General features: G+C 36.0%; 2 protein-coding genes across 2 annotated transcripts; one reads left to right on the top strand and one right to left on the bottom strand.

Moving 5' to 3' along the window:
- Positions 1-2,184: 2,184 nt before the first annotated feature.
- LOC117635757 (zinc finger CCCH domain-containing protein 64) lies at positions 2,185-6,183 on the bottom strand. The gene is given in 9 exon segments (XM_034370110.1): positions 2,185-2,937; positions 3,034-3,179; positions 3,338-3,431; positions 3,508-3,793; positions 3,901-4,352; positions 4,765-4,882; positions 5,030-5,217; positions 5,644-5,952; positions 6,065-6,183. Coding segments are annotated over 9 exon segments (1,797 nt in total). The 5' UTR covers positions 6,140-6,183; the 3' UTR covers positions 2,185-2,808.
- Positions 6,184-11,337: 5,154 nt separating this feature from the next.
- Positions 11,338-12,466, top strand: LOC117634503 (pathogen-associated molecular patterns-induced protein A70-like). The gene is made up of 2 exons (XM_034368645.1): positions 11,338-12,214; positions 12,335-12,466. The coding sequence occupies exon 1, from the start codon at positions 11,459-11,461 to the stop codon at positions 12,188-12,190; it is 732 nt and encodes a 243-aa protein (XP_034224536.1). The 5' UTR covers positions 11,338-11,458; the 3' UTR covers positions 12,191-12,214; positions 12,335-12,466.
- The last annotated feature ends 7,047 nt before the right edge of the window (positions 12,467-19,513 follow it).

The raw sequence follows: 19,513 nt of genomic DNA, 5'->3' as shown, positions 1-19,513 counted from the left end.
TGGCCAATCCACTCCTGACATATGCTGCAATTATGAATGAGAAGCCATCTCTTCCCTCTCAAAAGGGTTGAGATGAGTGTCCATTTATGGGGTCCACACTCTTAATGCAGACCCCCCAAACTACCTTGTAGACTTCAGAGGAAGATGATGATTCTAACATTATGTCTCTTCTTAAATGGCTGACTCTTTGTTTACAAAAAGTAACTTAAACTACTTTAAATTAAAATCGAACTTAGGTGCACGGAGAAAGACTCAATGCCATACCCAACTAGAATAACTTACGTTTATAATAATTTTAATTCTGGTGATGAAATTAGAAAAAGAAAATGAGCCACATACTAAACACGTTGCTACGAATGGAGCCCACCCTGATGGTGGTGGTGGTTCACTTTGTCCAAAGCTGGAGCAGATTATGGCTCGTGGGTTCCCTACCTATCAAACTCTGTGGACTATGGTGGTTGTGTTGTGTTTGGGCTGTGCGGTGCAATCCCATGACGAATTTTGACAGTGACAATGGTGATGATGATTATGATGATAGTGTGTTTGTGATGATGCACACTTTTTAGAAAATATGCATCTAAACAAGCCGACAGCCAATCTGCACACGCATGTTTAGGCTTCAACATGTAACAATAATTTATAAACTCATTTTAATGGCCTACAAGGTAGTTTTTCATCCGCATAAAAAATAAAGTGTAGTTTTTCCTCAAGATCAAATCAGATAATAGTCCAAAATAACATGTGATAATATCTCTGTCAGTGAGTCTGTGACTCATGCAGAAATTTGAATGGTTAAACTATTACGATTAAATTGGACGGTGGTCAGAAAACGGAAAAGGTCTAAAAGTAGGCTCACCTTGCCTATACTGTTGGACGCACAAATTCAGTTGCAAAAATATACTTCAACTTCAACTTGTACTATTGGGTTGAATATGCCTTTTTTTCCCCTTTTCTGTTGATATAAAGCAATATTAGAGAAGGGAAGACCAAACATAAGACGTATGATATAAGAATAAATGTTCTTAATCACTTGAGCTACAAACCCCTTATGATTGAATATGCATTTTAAGTTGAAAACTATTGACTTTGTGATCAAGCATAAGTCCATCTCCAAGGATTTATCAGAAAACGAACAATTTGTGGAAATCATTACCGTTTTTGAATGCGTCAACCATGGCTTTTAATCAGACAAGTAAAATATTATGAGCTTATGGGATGTAGACAATGGCACTGAACTCCCACCCCACATGATGGATAATAATGACGGTGGGTTTTGTTTTTGTTGGGATCTCTCTTGCTTTTTCACTTCACGGACTAGAACACGTCTGAAACAATGAGCCCCACATGGCATCATCAAAAACTCTAAATTGGGTTTCATTATATCGCAATGATTTCTCTTCTCATGTAGAGGTGCAAAGCAACTGCCCTTGTGATCCAATAGTTTTCTTGTCTCTCACTCCATCCGTGTTCGAGTGATGGCCTGTGTTATATTTTCACGACCTAAAAAGAAAAAGGCAACGTCACTGTTTCACCATAAAGCTTTCTTTGTATATCCATCAACACAGAGGCTTCTAGGTGAAGACCTTATCTTTTTCTTTTTCTTTTTCTCCCAAGAAAGATTTACAAGCGAGATATTTAAGGAGGGGGAACTCGAACACAGAATCTTACAATTTAGTTTCACTTATGCCATAAGAAGATTGGCACTTTGGGACCATCCTTAGTATAGTTTATTCTTTAGTTTTAGTTAATGGGGGCATTTGATTTCTTTGTTTCTTTGGCAGGCTTGCATCTTTGCTAAGGCTGAAAAGAATTATTCTTGCAATGAATGTTCCTTTCCCACTCAGTAGGCAGACTCCTAAGTCCTACCTAACCAAAGTCTCTCAACAAGCTCTTTAATGGCAAACAGAGATTGTTATAATTTTCTGGCTCCTGAGAGTGACACTTGCACCTACTATCAGAGGTTGGACCACAATAGAGCTGACTTTTTTGGTCATTTCAGAAGTTTCTGGTTATCAGGATTAGATTTCTAAGTAAAAAAAATCATTGACATGAAAAGAAGCATAATCAATTATTAGATGCCTAATTTTATTTTGATCGCATTCCGGGAGATGTTGGCCATAGCTTTCTCAGCTTGCATCATTCATTCCACATGCAATCAACCAAAAAGGAAGAAAGAAATGCCTCTTGGCTTCAAGCTTCAAAATGGAATTCAATTAATATTATTGGGTCCCAACTGCCACAAAACTGAAAAGAGCTTATAGTTAAAGCATTATATAATATGCTTGACACCGACGCCGTGTGACAGAGTGAAGATAGCAGAAAATTAGAAGGCCGGATGTAGATACATAACAGATATCTCAATTCCAAATGCGAAAACATTGTACGATATGAGAGAGGATAGAAAAGAAAATAGGCATCAATCAGCACTCGGGTTAAACATACTGGACTCGTTCTCATCCTTGAACACTCTCTGAAAGTTGCAATAGCCAATAAGTTTTCAGTTGGTGCACTAAGGCCACCTCTTGATCTCACTTGTTGCAATGAGAATGAACCATCGACAAGTTGTTCAGGAAGCATTAGAGAACATCTGGGATTCGTTGTCAAAATTGAGCAACCTTGAAGTGACAAAACAATGACATACATTGAGCAATCTTGGCTTTGGTTCTCAAAATTGGTAAGAATATGGATGCTAAGGACTACGGAGGTTGGTGAACGTCACCAGTAGACAAAGAAATTGCAAAGGACATTCGAGATATCACATCATGTCACAAATTTAGGACTCTCAGTCCTACTTCCTCTTGAGAGAAGTTACTTATTTGGATCAAATTCTTCAAATCCACTCTTGAAATCTCCCGCCATCTTGGCTTCCTCTTCTTTGCTATCTGTACAATTCCTCCAATCAGCCCTGTCGGCCTTGTTCAACAAACCTGCTATAACCTACAAAATATTTCATTTGCCATTGGATGTCAACCTTCTGAATGTCAGGAAAGGAATTGTCAGATTACAAACTACCAGTAGACCTTATGATCTTACCTCGCGCCCAAATTGGGGTAGGAATCTCTCATTCTCCTCAATTGAATGAGACAAGATTGTACCATCAGGGAGCTGAACATAGAAGAAACTTAAATTTCTGTCAAATTGTGTCCTTAACATTTTCCTCCCATCAGAATTCTTAACAGCTGTAACAAAGAGAAGCATCAGTTAAAGATGCAGTACAGGCCAAAAAGAACAAAAAATTAAAGATGTAGTAGAAGCTAAAGAATATCAGAAATTTGACATGAACACAAAGCATAATATCCTAGCCAATGCATGCAACAAATGTGTACTATTATTTTACATTTCGTAGTCTCAAACTTGAAGCCCAACTTTTCTGCAGCTAAGTTAAATATATTTTGAACAGCAGCTGATTTGGCTAATGGAACTGGAACGGCCTAACAAAAGAACAAGTGGGGTAAGTAATTCATTCATGAAACTTCATATATAAACATTTGCAACACAGATCCTTACCTGAAGATTAGCATGAGTTGTACGTTTCGAAGCCCACTCAAAGAAAACAACGTCCTTCCCTTGTTTTTTATAATACTGCTTTAGAGCATCCTGGAATTTACCAAGCTCAATTTCGCATTCTGAGGGTAAAGAAAGAGTGTTGGGTGAATGGCCTATAGGAATTAGCAATACGTGGTCTTCAACAAGTGGACCTTTAGCAAGGGCGCAATAGTAATGCTCCCCTATGCTGATAATTAGATGTGATTCTACTTTGGGGCTTGACAAACAAAACCAACACTCTGTTGACCTGCATGTGAGATCAAACTCAATGTTACAACAAAAACAAATAACCTCTTGAACCCCTCTCATTGGCCTGCTCAATAGGCATCAAAAAGGTGTTATTCAGAGTCGGACCTGTTACTGTTGGCATTTCCAGATCCACGTCTCTGGTGAGAATTGCTCTCACCTTCAGCCTGTAAGCTGTGCTTAAATTTGCAATCTGGACCCCTTTCACATTTTCCTTTGTTCATAAAATCGAAACAAACACCCCTCAAAGATTGTTCTCTTGCATCTACATCATGCTGAAAGTTGCAATTTTCCCCTCGAGGACAAGAGCCAGAGGATACAAACTTAAAACACAGCCTATTACCATCTCCAGCTCCATGTTTCTGCCTTTTTTGGTTGACATCATATCTCCAGTACTGTGAATCGGAAATGCTATCACTAGACCTCTTTCCAGCTTCTGTTGCATGATCTGTTTTCTCCCCATATGTGTATGGAGATAAGGTAGTGGTTGGTGACTTTGTACTAATCTCAACACTAGACATTGTAGATGCTGGAGTAGGAGAAATTGCGTGAATAAATTTCTGAGGAGCAAAGACAAATGAAAAGGGTTATCAAAGCTATATTTAAGGGCATAAAATGAAGATGTAATGACAAGCAGCTGAAGGATATTGTCCGACACGCAAGAGAACAGCATGCGTATCAATTCATCCCAATACCAAATAATAAGTAAAATAAAAATGTTAACATGAATATAATTGAAATGATGCTGAGATAACTAGCCTGCTTATCTTTGTTTCCAACCGAAGCAAGGCCCAAGAAGCGGGTCACATGCACAGCATCGACATTAAAATGAAGATGTAATGACAAGCAGCTGAAGGATATTGTCCGACACGCAAGAGAACAGCATGCGTATCAATTCATCCCAATACCAAATAATAAGTAAAATAAAAATGTTAACATGAATATAATTGAAATGATGCTGAGATAACTAGCCTGCTTATCTTTGTTTCCAACCGAAGCAAGGCCCAAGAAGCGGGTCACATGCACAGCATCGACATTGGAGTAGGGTTCACGTGCATAGTACACGCCTTTTGTACCTGCAATATGATAGCTACCACAGAAGATGAACTTTGATCAGAATCATAGAGTTGTTGCTACTGTTCTATGAAAATACAAAACTTATTATGTTTGCTACTATATGCCATTGAGGAGAGTATTAAAAATGACATGACATGCAATACTATCAAAAATTTCGTACCGCGGTTTGATCTCAGCTACTAACTCTGCCACAGTAGAGTCACTGCCAAAAGGCTCAGAGGCTCCAGGAGGAACATCAGATGCAGCTGCTCTATTGGTGATCCCGCTTGGCCACTTGTTAGTAATAGTCAGTTAAAGAAATCACACAAATGGTCCGAAAACTGAAAACTGATGCCGAACATTGGATATGACCAGATAAATAACGCCACAGATAACCCATAAAAATGAGATTGGAGTAATTAGCTATAAACAGAAATGAAACTATCAGCTCATATCCTAAAATAAAGCAAACTCCCATAAGCCCTTACACATTCCTCTATTTCCCACACCCAATGACTCTTAATCCCAAAGCTGTATATTAACACTGGCCTTTAATCAGACTTAAGTGTGACTCAAGTAATTCCTCGTTAAGCCGAGCAACAACTAATCCGATCTTAAGCAAAATATAGCAAATGTAAGCTAATGGAAAACGCACTCAGCTAAGCTTAATACAACTGATCATCAAACTTAGAGTAAGCTGCTGAATTCTATTTAAGCACAATTTTCAAACCAAAATTTTCATCTCCAGTTCCCTCCATTTTTGCATGCCCAAAAAAACAAAGTTATCTCCTTTATTTTTCCCAGTACAAAGCAGAGACTTAAGATGATACCATGGAGCTTAAATTTGCCACTGCCTTTCAACCAGTAGAGATTGTTGCATATCTTCAAGCCGTCCAATTTGAAGCCTTGGTTCTCGGAATCTTTCGTTGCGGCCAAGAGTACCTTAGTGGCTGCAACGCCATAGTCTCCGATGAAGTAGGTTGGGAGAGGAATTTGTGCCCGGCCTTCAATGTAGTCATTGAACTCGTCGAGCTGGTCCGCCGAGTCGGGGAAGAACTGGCCCACGCAGAACAAAGCGTCGAACGGACCCGCCGATTTGTTGACCTAGAACAAGTTAAATCAGTAAGAATCAGAAATCGAAAATTAGTTGAGCTAAAAAAAGATACAGAGGTAGAGAGAGAGAGAGAGAGAGAGAGAGAGAGAGAGATATGTATACCGAAGCGACTCGTTTAAAGAGCTGCTTGAGGTGGCCCAAAACGTCGCCGCAGAGTAAAATTTTCGGAGGAGCCATGGGAAGGAAAGAGACTGAGAGAGGCGGGGTCTGGAGGTTGAAGACGGAAGATGGATGGCGAGTTAATGGGCCTGAGGTACTTGGCGCGCTTAAGCTTCTGCTATTTTGGGCTTTGGAGGTCAGTTGTTGTGTGGCCCAATTTAGGCCCTTTCAATAATCATTTGGAACTTTTTTGTTTATTTATTTATTTATTTTATATAAAATTTTATGTGTATTCTGAAGATAAAAAGTGGCAAAATTTCACTAATGGCCCCTGCAGTTATCTGAACTTTCATTTTTGTCCTTGTACTTTTTATTTTTTAAGTCTCATCTTCTGTTTCCACTTCGATCTCATCCTACGATGAAGTTGATTTTTCATCCATTTTTGTGCAAATATTCTAATGTCAATTTTTTTTTCTTCATGTTATTTAAGAAAATTCCTTGGGAATTCTAAATCTTTGATTTTACTCATAGGTGGAGTGATTGGACTTTGAATCTTTCTTAGGGTTTGATCTTGAAATTTCAAGAATTGAAAGTACTCTTAAATCTTTCTTGGGTTCTTCTTTGTGACTAAACCCACAAGTTAATTGAATCGAGTTGGATTATTTTTCAACTTAAATTGTACATTTCTGACTGCTTCAATATTATAACAAAAAAAATTCATTGAATAATACTTTTCTAAGGAATATAATTACCTAGATTTTCCAAATTTTCATCATGAGTGGCTCGCAAGTTTCTCTGGGAAATTAGTATTTTATTAAATTTTCATCTAAATTCTTTTGAAAAACTGGGTGATAATGGAAAATGTGTTCATCACTGATTGAAAATGAGCCTAAAGATAATGTGGTCCTGTCTAATTTAAGCAAATGATACTGTGTCACATTGTTATTGACTCATACATCAATTAGAGCACATGATGGTCAAGTGTGAATGCAGAAAAAATAGAACAATTTAAGTTAGGAAAAAAAAAAAAAAAACCCCTTAAAGCACAAAGTGTGGTGTGGTTGGCAAATTGTCATTTCTAGCTGGCGAGCTACTTGGTGCCTTAATAGAAGAGGTTTAAAACCCATTAGAAGCACTTTGTGGTCAGGCGCAAGCCGAACTCCAAGCGGGAATTAATCTCACCCTTCAGATATCTCGTGGTATTTACCCCAAAAAACAAAAAAACAAAAACAAAAACCCCTTAAATATATGTTGACTGCATACAGGATCATATTGACTATTGACCCAAGTCTTGGTCTTCGTTCTACATATTTAATAATTCAATAATATTTAGGACTAGTTTGATATTGTTGTGTTGTGAAAATAATATCTTTTATATTTACGGCATAAGAAATCAGCTGTAAAGTAAAAGAGTTTGGCATTTGATAAACTATATAATAAAAATGTTGTTAATACAAAAATTAGTTTCACTTTTGATCTTTATACAATTCTTTTGGTAAAGTAAAAAGCACTTTCACTTTTGATATTTATACAATTCTTTTGGTCACTTAGACAATCTCCACTTCCATCTTGGTGCAACAAAGACATCTATAAAGAGATAAGCACAATCATATCAATGCTATGCTGTGTAATTGTGACTGACTTGCAAACCAACTAATTACCTATGTCAATTAGCCTCAACAGAGCAATTCATGCTACTTTATACATTTCCAAGGCTAATTTAAAAATCCCATATATATAGACAAATTTTCTGCCAGTTTCTTAAATGATTCACCTAATATAACTAGTTGCAGAGGCAGGCTAGAGTCTCAAAGACACTGGCTACTTGATTGAGAGAGAGAGAGAGAGAGAGAGAGAGAGAGAGAGAGAGAGAGATGTGTATTAATATTTGGATTAACAAACAAAATTATCCTGAGCACTTTCTGGATACAGAAAGCATATATTGCTAGCAGCTGCCTAGCTCTCTCCAAATTTGTTCAATTTTTATCTGCTGATCAGATGCTTTTTTTCTTTTTCTTTTTCTTTTTAAATTTTATTTAAAATTTCTACATAAATGTGACTCTTAAAATTTCTAAAAATATTGTCTGTTTTAGACTATAAGGTAAGAAGAAGCACATGATTTCTGTGCATTAATGTTATACCAACCACACATTTACTATTTTTTTTTACACAAGAAGGCTAAACACGAAATTTCATATGCAACCACTTGAGTTGCAAGTCTCATGCACCCCACAAAATGTAATTAAAACACTAGAAGGTGATGCAACTCTATAAACGTCATCTTTTCTCTTTTTGTCTTTCTTTCGGGTGGGAAAAATAAATTCTTAACTAAATTTTCTCAAATCCGTACCTTAGTTTTTTCCACAGAAACACTCATCTTTCTTCCCCAACCATCTTCCTTTCTCTCATCGGAGGTATTTTGGTTGAATGGAACAATCAACACAATTATTATCAATAAATGCTCACCCATAATATCATTGACAAGAGATGAAAACCTACCCAACAATCAACGAAATAACAAAGGAAATAAACGGAATAGAAATATCTACCGCTTCACAAACTTATCTTTTGTTTTTCAATCCATCACCAACAGGACAAGATAATCAATATTTCGCCCTGTTTTTTTTTTTTTTTTCCCCATAATAACTAAATCCAATTTTTGTGTCATTGAATTAATCCAATGGCCTTTATTAAATAGGACTTTATTTTTAAGTCTCTAGATGAGCGACATTGTTTTATTAAATACGACTTGTATTTTATTAAATTTCCATCTAAATTCTTCTGAAAAATTAGGTGATAAAATGGAAAATACGTTCACACTTTCACCAGTTATTGAAAATGAGTCTAAAGATAATGTGGGCCCGTCTAATTTAAACAGCCGCTACTGTCACATGGTTATTGACTCATATATATCAATCAGCGCACATGCTGGTCAAGTGTGAATGTAGAAAAAATAGAACAACATAAGTTGGAAGAAAAAACACTTTCACCAGTTATTGAAAATGAGTCTAAAGATAATGTGGGCCCGTCTAATTTAAACAGCCGCTACTGTCACATGGTTATTGACTCATATATATCAATCAGCGCACATGCTGGTCAAGTGTGAATGTAGAAAAAATAGAACAACATAAGTTGGAAGAAAAAACAAACCCCTTAAATATATGTTGACCGCATACACGATCACGTTGACTGCAGACCCAGGTCTTGGTCTTGGTCTTGGTCTTCTTTCTACTTATTTTACTATTCAATAATATTTAATCGTTGATTAAAATAATTTTCTGGGTCTCTACTTTTTAAAAGTTGATGGAATGATGTGATGATTTCTTTCCTTTTTCTTTCTTTAGACACACAGTCCTCGACTTTTCATTACAAGACCATAAGTGACCTTTTGAAAATATTGAATTTAAAGTAGTCTTTTTTTTAAAAGGGTGTCTAATCTGCATAAATGTGACATAAAATTTCTGAAAATATTGTTTGCTTTAGACGATGAGAGAAGAAGAAGCACATGGTTTATGTACATTAATGTTATATTAACCACAAAAAGTACTATCTTTATATATTTTTTTAAGTAAAAGAAAGGGAAATTTGAAACGAATCTCATACGCAATCATATTTGAGTTGCAATTCTCATGCACCCAACAAAATGTAATTAAAACACTATAAGGTGATGCAACTTGTTCGACATACTATACGTATGTCATCTTTTCTCATTTTGTCTTTCTTTTGGGTGGGAGAAATAAATTCCTAACTAGAATTTATCCAAAACTAGATGAATAATAATGACCATTTTGCCCGTAATAGTAATTAGTTAAGTCCTCCTATCCTAAACTACAAGATGCGGTGTCCATGCATGCGATTATAGGTAAACCTAGTTAGTATCCTTGCTGTCAATGATAAAGAAACAGTTGTATAAATTGTCCATATTGCTCAAATCTAACTTGCAAAAGTCTTCAACGCCATAATCGATTGCGTCAAGAAATTGACCTTTATCTGGAGGCCACATGTGTATTTCATGATCTAAGTCAAAGTTAGGTTGGAGAGATGTCCTTCAATTATATATTAGTTCGTTATCATCACACTGTTGATCATTTTACTTAGTTTTAATGGTAATGGCACGCATTATTCATTTGCGGTAATAACTCAAGATGATGAATTACTCTTTACGTTATCATAAGTAAAAAAAAAAATGCTACCTTATCTCCTCTTAATTATCACTCGTGTAGTTTTCATGGCCGGATATTTGATATTAGCACTAAACCTCACCTCAGGATATGTCATCACCAGTTGGAAAGTTGTCAACATGATCGAGTTGATTTGGGACATGTTCGGAAAAAGTGGGAAACTTGCTGCAATTACTATTACACATGTTCTGTTCATATAAAACATGTCCTAAATCAACTCGACTAAAATGACGAAAGTTACCGATGATCACCGATATAAAAAAATGCGAGTTATTTATTATAATTTGAATTAAAGTAGTATATGCATATCAACTGACAATGAAAGGGAAGAAAACGAGAGAGTGTTGAAGATGAAGAGTATGGAAAACAACAAAGTGAATCTGACATGTACATATAAACTCATACATATTTTATAGAATTAAAATAATATCGCCTAAAAACATAGTCTTCCTAACATGAATTTGTCATTCACCAGAGATTTTAAGATGATATAAGGGGATGCAATCCAATCCCCTCTTCCTAAAGATTTATTAATTTAGTTTTATTGGGCTAATAAAGTTATAGCTTAGAGCATCTCCAACCGATATGTCAAAAGTGCCACATAAACATTTAACGATTAAAAATAACATCTTACATTACTCCAATCGAATTGTCAAAGCTGATGTGGAATGCAGGTTGGAAGTTCAGCCGTTACTTTTGACATCCCAAAAGCAAACTGTCAAATAAATATTTTATTATTTTTTAAAGACAACTGGATGTTACTTTCATTTAATTTTTTTATTTTTTTATTTTTCTTTCTTTCTATATCTTCAAAGATTTGATTGTTACAATAATTATTTATTTGACATATCCCATAAAGTGCAAAATTGTATAAATATCAAATTATTACATCAATCATCAAATTTAAATTTGATATTTGATATTTTCACAACTCCCTCAAAGATGCTCTTATGCATCAACCTACGTGTAAAAACAATAACAACACGTGGAACAGGATAAAAGGAGAGGCCCTCGAACCCGACATTGTTTCCTTCGAAATTCACTACCAAACAAAAACGTCACCTCTCACCTTTATATAAATGTCTCTACTTCAGCCGAAAAACTACAACACGACGCGCAGAAAAAAAAAAACACAAAACCCATCTCTCTCTCTCTCTCTTCTTCTCGTTCTCTCTGAAACTCACAAGATTAAAGTGAAACGCCAGAGAGAGACACCATGGCAGACCCAGCAACGTCGTCGTTTTTGTCTATCATGATCAGCTGGTTCACGCCCACCTCTCTATTCCTCTTCGTCAACCTCGTGATCGGCACCATCGTTCTCTCCTCTCGCTTTGGGACCCACAAAAACCCTGAACAGCACCATCAAGATCAGCTCACTCCTCACAGCTCGCACCAGCTCGTCCGTACGCCTTCGCTCTTGGACCGGGTCAGGTCCTTCAACTTCTCACACTACAATTTTGAACAACCCAACCCGGAACCCGAACACGTGGCACCAGAGCATGTAAACCAGGCCGGGTTAACTCGGACTCCCTCGCTCTTGGAACGGCTCGGGTCGATGGATTTCTCCACTCTGTTGAGATCGGAAAAGCCTGACACAGAAACTAGACATCTTGACCCGAATGAGTCCGAGCACGAGACCCATGATCCGAACCCGAGGAGCGATAATTTGGTTCATCGGAGCAAGTCGGAGTCGAGTGGTGGAGCTCCGGCGCACCATCACGAGCAGATAAGAAAGTCTGTTAGCGAGAAATCGCCGCTGGGAAGGGTTGAAGGAAACGACGACGTAGGGGACGACAGAAGGCCGAGGGTGGAGAAAACGAGGTCGTTTGGGGGCGACGAAGGGGTTGACGCGAAAGCTGATGATTTTATCAACAGGTTTAAGCAGCAGCTCAGGCTGCAAAGGCTGGACTCTCTCTTGCGTTACAAAGAAATGCTTCAAAGAAAATAAAAAAACAAAAAATAGTTGTAGTAGGTATTTTCTTCTTCTTAAATTTTAATTTTCGGGGGGGGGGTTTTTTTTTTTTTCTCAAGGTGGGTTTCGTTGGGTGTGATGTGAGATTGTAACCACCTTTTTCATTTTTCTGAATATTAGTATTTTCCTGGAACCGAGGCCTTTCATGGTGTTCAAAGGGTCACAAGGCAGCTGAGAAAACTCAAATCTCAGACCAGTTCGTCAACCAAATTAAATATTAATAAAAGAGTTGAGAGTCGGTACGTTTTATAACCCCATCCCGTCCTCAGTTCCTACGAGTATTACTGCATGCTTGGCTTTATTTTGATAATGAAAGACCATTAAATAAATTGCTTGTTAATTAACTCTTTCCTGATGGATAACTTAAAATTTTCAACAACAAAAAATCATTCATCAAAATATTAATAAATACGGCATGGATGCGTTTACTAACTAGATCTTTATTTAGTAGTAATTCTCTTTTCAGCTATACAAATTAGTTACTTGACTATTGTAGAAAAGAAAAAAAAGGGTGCGTACGTGGCATTAATTATTCAATTCGGCTAATGATAGAATGAAATTAGATGTTTGATTGAGTGGGACACCCTAGTTTCTTGGCAGCATGGCTTAGAGAAAATGAAAGCAAAGAGGAAAAAATTGAAAATACACATGCATTGAACAAAAATAATAACATAAGTAACAAGGAAAAAATGTGAGTTTATAATATTATTCTCATTTAATTAATAATTTTAATTTTTAATGTTTGCATTAATCAATGACATATTTTGGTATTTTGAATGTTTCACAATTCTTTGTCTTTTGCTTTATATATATAGATATATAGATATAAGAAAAAAAAGATAACATGACACACGTGGAGCACATTTTATTTAAGTATAATAAAATATTATTCATATTTAAAATTGAATTTAAAAATAAGGAAAAAAAACAAGACTGACAAAAGCGAATTTGGATGGAATGGCAAATAGCACCACTCCTTGTCTTTATAAATTTATTCCACAGCAAATTTGGATATTAAACTGACAAGAAAACCCAAACAGAAACGGGCAAAAATTTGGATCCTTACCAAAAAACGAAAGACAAGAATGTGACATTCAATGACGAGTTAACCTCGACACTTTTCAGTATTTTCATGTTTAGACAGCGCTGTTCTGCTTGCATCTGAAAATGCACAGGACCAAACCAAACTAGGTCTTATGAAAATTCGATATTTGCGCTTTGATTTATTAGTAAATTTGGCTTACATCCTCCAAATTGATATGGATGGGATGATGAGTCCATACCATATTGTAGTTAGAAAGAATAAGGTCCACAAAGCAATATAAATAGTAATTGGAACAATCTTATTATTATTTTAAATTAAAATTATTACATAATTTGTCATTTATTTTTCTGGAGCAAGACATTCATGCCGCATGCAGCTAGGCGATAATTCCCAATCCCTTAATTAATATGATTATTCATGGAGCAGCTCTCATAACATGAATCCACGAAGTCTTTCACATAGAACTTATCTACAATATCATGCAAATAAAAACAAAATACAAAGAATATCAATGACCAAAATATAATTCAAAACAAACATGATAAAGTTAGAGAGAGAGAGAGAGAGAGAGAGAGAGAGAGAGAGAGGGAGGTAAATCAATAATCCCACATGGAAATATGCATTTTACCAGAATTGGAAGTGCTTGTGGTGGCAATGGAGTTGGCACAACTTTGTGTACAATTATACACAACATCCGAAGGTCTATGTTTGCATCTGATCATGCACATGCCGAGGCATATTGGGTTCATCAGGCATTTTGTCGCACATTTTAAACCACAAGAAATAATATGGCCATTTGGAACTACTTGATTTCCATAAGAAGGATCAGAGACATCATCAACTTGACCAAGAGTGTTGCCATTTGGAACCGTATTGGTATAGGAAGGATTCATATCAGCTTCAGCCATTGCAAGCACAAGCATGCTCATCAAAACCACAGCCCTCAACACGCTAGCATCCATACCTTCTCTTTCTTTGTTTCTACTTTTTTTTATTGGACTCTGTTTGATTGCCGGAGTTTGTTGGTGGAGGAAGCGGAAGCTAATGCCACAATTTATAGGGAGACGCTTTGGCCATCTATGGTTCTAAGCATGATTGTAGCTACTTGAGCTGTAATGGAGCGCAAATTGAATGTGTCTGTCTTTTGATTTCATGGCGATGATCAGTGAAGACCACCCAAAGATCAGTCCAAAATATTTCTCTGGTGAGCCTCAAGTTATTAATTGGTGGATGTAATTTAGGCGGTTTGGCATATATTTGTTTTCTCATTGTAAGGAAATGGCAGAAATATTGTTGATCAATTGCAGGTGTCCTTTGATTTAGTTAATCATTTGCGTCCCTTTGATTAAGTCATTTTGTCTCACCTCAAAAGTTAAATTTATAATTTTAGCAAATTTTATTTTTACTTTTTATTTAACAAATGAATGGCATAAATAATTATGGGCTAATTGTATTTTTGGTCAATGGAGTTTCGCTCAGAATCAATTTGGGGTCCTTGAATATCGATGATATCCATTTGACGAATTGTAGTTAGCCAAGCAGTTGTTGGACATTTTTGGTCCTTTTATTAATTTTTTTAATAAATTGTCTAGCCGCCTATACTATTTATTAAGAAAAAATAAAAAGAGCTGAGTAAAGCCGTACGGTTATACTATTTTTTTTAAAAAATAAACAAGTATTGCAGCGCGGCTATACTATTCATTTTATTATTATTTTAAAAAAAGTTCTTGTAACGCCATGTGGCTATACTTCTAAAAAAAAAAAAAATTAGAAAAAACGGAGTTCGGCTATACTATTTCAAAATAAAAAACCGAGTATAGCCGCACGCCCACACTATTTCTTTAAAAAATGGAAAAGTCGGGTATAGCCGCCTTGAAACAAATTGGGAGAACCGCGCCTATACTAAACAAATATAGCCGCACGGTTATACTATTTTTTAAAACAAATACAGCAGTACGGCTATACGATTTCTTTAAAAAAAAATTTAAAACCTGGTATAGCCGTGCGGCTGTACTATTTATTTAAACAAAATTTGAAAAACGAGTATACCCATTGTTAGTTTTTATTTTTTATTGTCTCCTTTTCTGATTTTGCTTATACGTTTGCAGAAATCAAATCTCCATGAACATGTCAAGGCAGTACACCTTGAACAAAAACGTTTGTCTGTAGCTTTTCGGGTTGTGGCATGAGATTTGCAAACAAGCATGTGAGAGATAAGCATGAGAAGACTGGGCGTCATGTCTATGCATAGGCTAATGCGAAGGAAGCTGATAAAGTAGCCAAACCAGTTGCAGTCTACTGGTATATCTTCTGGTGGAGATGGAGCTGCTTCTTCAGGTAATACTGTAAATATGTGTATAGATGGATGTAGCAGTGTATGTTTGTATTTAAGGAATTTATGTGTTTATGCGCATGTGTGTTACTATTTCTGGTCTGGATTGGATGAGTTATTAGTATATGTATATTTACATATGTGTTTGGGTCTGCGGTGATATGCAATGCAATGCATAAACATGTACATATTGGATGAGATGTATCTGGGCGTTTATATTTACAATTTTGTATGTATGTTGACATGTTGTGATTGTTATTGTATTGTGGCATCTGCAGGTCCAAAAGAACCTGATTGCTTCTCACCACTAGGTTTCAGTCCTTCTTTTTAATTTTGGTTTTCTATGGCCCAATTATGAATTTTTATGAATTGAGTTTTCGAATTTGAGGGATTTACTGTTGTGGGTTCATTTGGTTTTTATATTTTAAACAAAATCTGAAGCTGGGTTGTCTTCAGATTGATTATATTAATTTTTACTTATAATTTGGTTACTTTTGTTACAGGAAGAGATGGAAATGGCCGAAGAGGCTGATGGCGATGGGGAAGGAGAGAGGGAAAAATCCAATACTTGCCAAGAATGTGGTGCTACTTTTAAGAAACCTGCATATCTCAAGCGGCAAATGCAAAGCCATTCCCTTGTGGTGTTGTCTGCTACCGATTAGTTTGATAGTTTGATAGCTTCATTAAAGCATTGGATCCCACACAAAGATCTCCAAAATGCGAGAGGTTTCTGACTTTAATGGACCAGTATCAGGTGGGAGACCTCCTTTGAAGCTCCATCAAGTGAACCTCAATCACGTACTGCAGTTAGAATTGAATGCTTGTTCACTTGTATTTTGAAACTATGGTTATTGGTTCCTGAATTCATTTAACTTATTCTTTACAGTGGCCATACGTTTGTTCGGTGGATGATTGTCGTTCCAGCTTCAGAAGAAAGGACCACATAAATGATAAATCTTCATCTTCTTCAGCACCAAGAGAAACTCTTTATGTGTCCGATTGAAAACTGTAATCGTGTGTTTGTTTTTCCCAGGATAACATGAGGAGGTGTGTGAAAGAACTCCACAATGAGGATGATCCTTCGGTTAATGTTGGAGGTCAGCAGCAGCCTGTATGCCAGGATTTTGGAAAGGTGTTCAAAGCTGCGGTAGCTTTCATTTCTGAAGTCGATCTTCTTTTTGTATTCTGCAGGGTATAGCCGCGCGGCTATACTATTTCTTTTTTAAAAAAAAAAATAAGGTATAGCCGACCGGCTATACTATTTCTCCACTGAGTAGAGCCGCATGGCTATACTATTTTTTTTAAAATTGGGAAAACCGGGTATAGCCATCCGGCTATACTATCTCTTGTTAAAAAATTTTAAAACTACATATAGCCACACGGCTATACATTTAGGAAAACAGTGTAAGCCGAGTAAAGCCGCCCGGCTATACTAATTTTAAAAAATTTAAAAAAAACAGAGTATAGCCGAACGGCTATACGATTTCTTTGAATTGCAAACAAGCATGTGATAGATAAGCATGAGAAGACTGGGCGTCATGTGTATGCATATGTGAGTATTATTCTTTGAAATGCTCGTACCAATTGGGCCAGGAGTCTTGAGTACCTCTCCTGGTTGCTCTCACAAGAAGCTGAAGACGAGAATTGAGCCATACCCTTGAAGTAAGTGATTGGACATATCTACTTTTAGAAGTTTGGGTGTCATGAATCTCAACACTAGATATGGAAATTGGGTGATGCTGTGAATCTGAGCACTAAATATGTATGGCATTTCTGTATTTTTTTGGAGATAAGCATTCTTCTGTTCAGTTGAATGGTATTTATTAATACAATAGTTGAACCACAACCTCTATCTGAAATCTGAAGAACAAATTTGTGCACTACTTGCCAAACCACCCATAACTCTGATGGGCTGGAACAGTCATTTTTCATGGGCTCGAAATTGTGGAATGAGTGCTCTCTCTTCTTTTTGCTCTCATTTTTGTTCTGCTTGTGAATATATAGTTTTGGATTGTTTTGATAATTAAGAATGACTTTGAAAACTCATCCTTTTCAATACAACTTTCAATTACTGTAAGTAGAAAAAAGAAATAGATTTAAATTTGGGTGGAGTATTTGGTGCATAAATTCCAAAGTATAGCCGCGCGGCTATATAATTTATTAAAAAATTTAAAAAAATCCCAAGTGTTCATTTAATAAATTAAATAAAAAGACCCCTTCGATTGTGTTGGTGGAGGAAGTGGAAGATAAAGCCACAATTTATAAGAAGACCCTTTTGCCATCAATGGCAATCCCAATAACTCCTACGCACGATTATAGCTAACGTTAGCAACAATCGAGCATAAATTGAAGTGATATATGCTGATCAGTTGATTAAATAATAATAGAATTTTGTTATATAATTTCATCAATTCCTTTTTTGTTTCTTGCAGATTTAGTGTTCCTTTGATTCAATCTTTTGTTTGGTGAAAAATGATATTTAGCAATTTGCAGTGTACGTGGTGAAAAATGATCTTTTGTTTTGTTATACAATTTACATTTGAATGACAATTAAGTCTCACCCTTTATTTTATTTTTCTTACCAACTTTTATTTTTTATTTTTTACAGCTATTAAATTTTTGAACGTTACGTTGTAGGCCGAATATCATTGTATTGGGAAGTGCAAATTTTAATCTCCACTTTCATTCTCACTTCCATTCTCCCTATTTTTCCTTTGCATTCTAACCCAAAAAATGAAAACTAAAAACTAAAATTGAAATGATTTGGGCCCAAAGAAACTACATGCATGGTGAACCAAAAAAAAGGGCCCATAAAGCAATATAAGTAGTAATTTCGTAAATCTTATTCTTGTTTTTAATAAGAAGTTTACATATGAAAGACATAATTCGTCATTTATTTTATGCAACAAGACATCCGCATTGAACTAGGGAACAATAGCCAATCAATTAATTTATCTGGTTATTCTTGGAGCAACTCTCATAGCATGAATCCACAAAACCTTCCACATAGCGGTTATCTACAATCAAGCAAATAAAACAAAAACAAAAATAATATTAATACTTAAAAATATAATTTCAAACAAACATGATAAAGTTATAGAGAAAGAGTAATTAAGTAGAGGAATGTAAGATCAATAATCACATATGGTAATATATATGCATATCGTTACCAGAATTGGAAGTGCTTGTGGTGGCAATGGAGTTGGCACAGTTATGTGTACAATTATACACAACATCCGAAGGCCTATGTTTGCATCTGATCATGCACATGCCAAGGCATATTGGGTTCATCAGGCACTTTGTCGCACATTTTAAACCACAAGAAATAATATGGCCATTTGGAACCACTTGATTTGTATTAGAGCGAGGATGGACATCATCAACTTGATCAAGAGGATTGTCATTTGGAACCGCATTGGTATAGGAAGGATTAATATCAGCTTGAGCTATTGAAAGCACAAGCATGCTCATCAAAACCACAGCCCTCAACACACTAGCATCCATTTCTCCTCACTTTCTTTGTTTTTTTTCTTGAACTCTCTTTGATTCTCGAAGTTTGTTGGTGGTGGAAGTGGAAGCTAAAGCCACAATTTATAAGGGGACCCTTTTGCCATCTATGGAAATCCCAATAATTCCTAAGCAAGATTGTAGCTAACGTGAGCTACAATGGAGCATAAATTGAAGTGATATAGGATACTTTAGAGCATAACTATAGGTATAGTAATAAGCCAGTTTTATATTCTTTAGATATATGCTGATCAGTTGATTAAAGAATGCACGAATTTTATTCTATCATTTCATCAATTTCTTTATTCTTAGTTTTCTTCCAGATTTACTGTTCCCGTGATTAAATCTTTTGTCTTGTTAAAACGATATTTCAGCAATTTTTAGGTTTACATGATGGAGAAATTTGCCAAAATTT

The sequence above is a fragment of the Prunus dulcis genome, chromosome 7 (genome assembly GCF_902201215.1).
Source record: "Prunus dulcis chromosome 7, ALMONDv2, whole genome shotgun sequence".
NCBI lineage: Eukaryota > Viridiplantae > Streptophyta > Magnoliopsida > Rosales > Rosaceae > Prunus > Prunus dulcis.
Note: the sequence above shows the minus strand (reverse complement) of the source record. Positions and strands in the feature narration are given on the sequence as shown.

Bases quoted from the DNA above. Each gene is read 5' to 3' on its own strand.
- LOC117634503 (XM_034368645.1), top strand. From the start codon at position 11,459: ATGGCAGACCCAGCAACGTCGTCGTTTTTGTCTATCATGATCAGCTGG.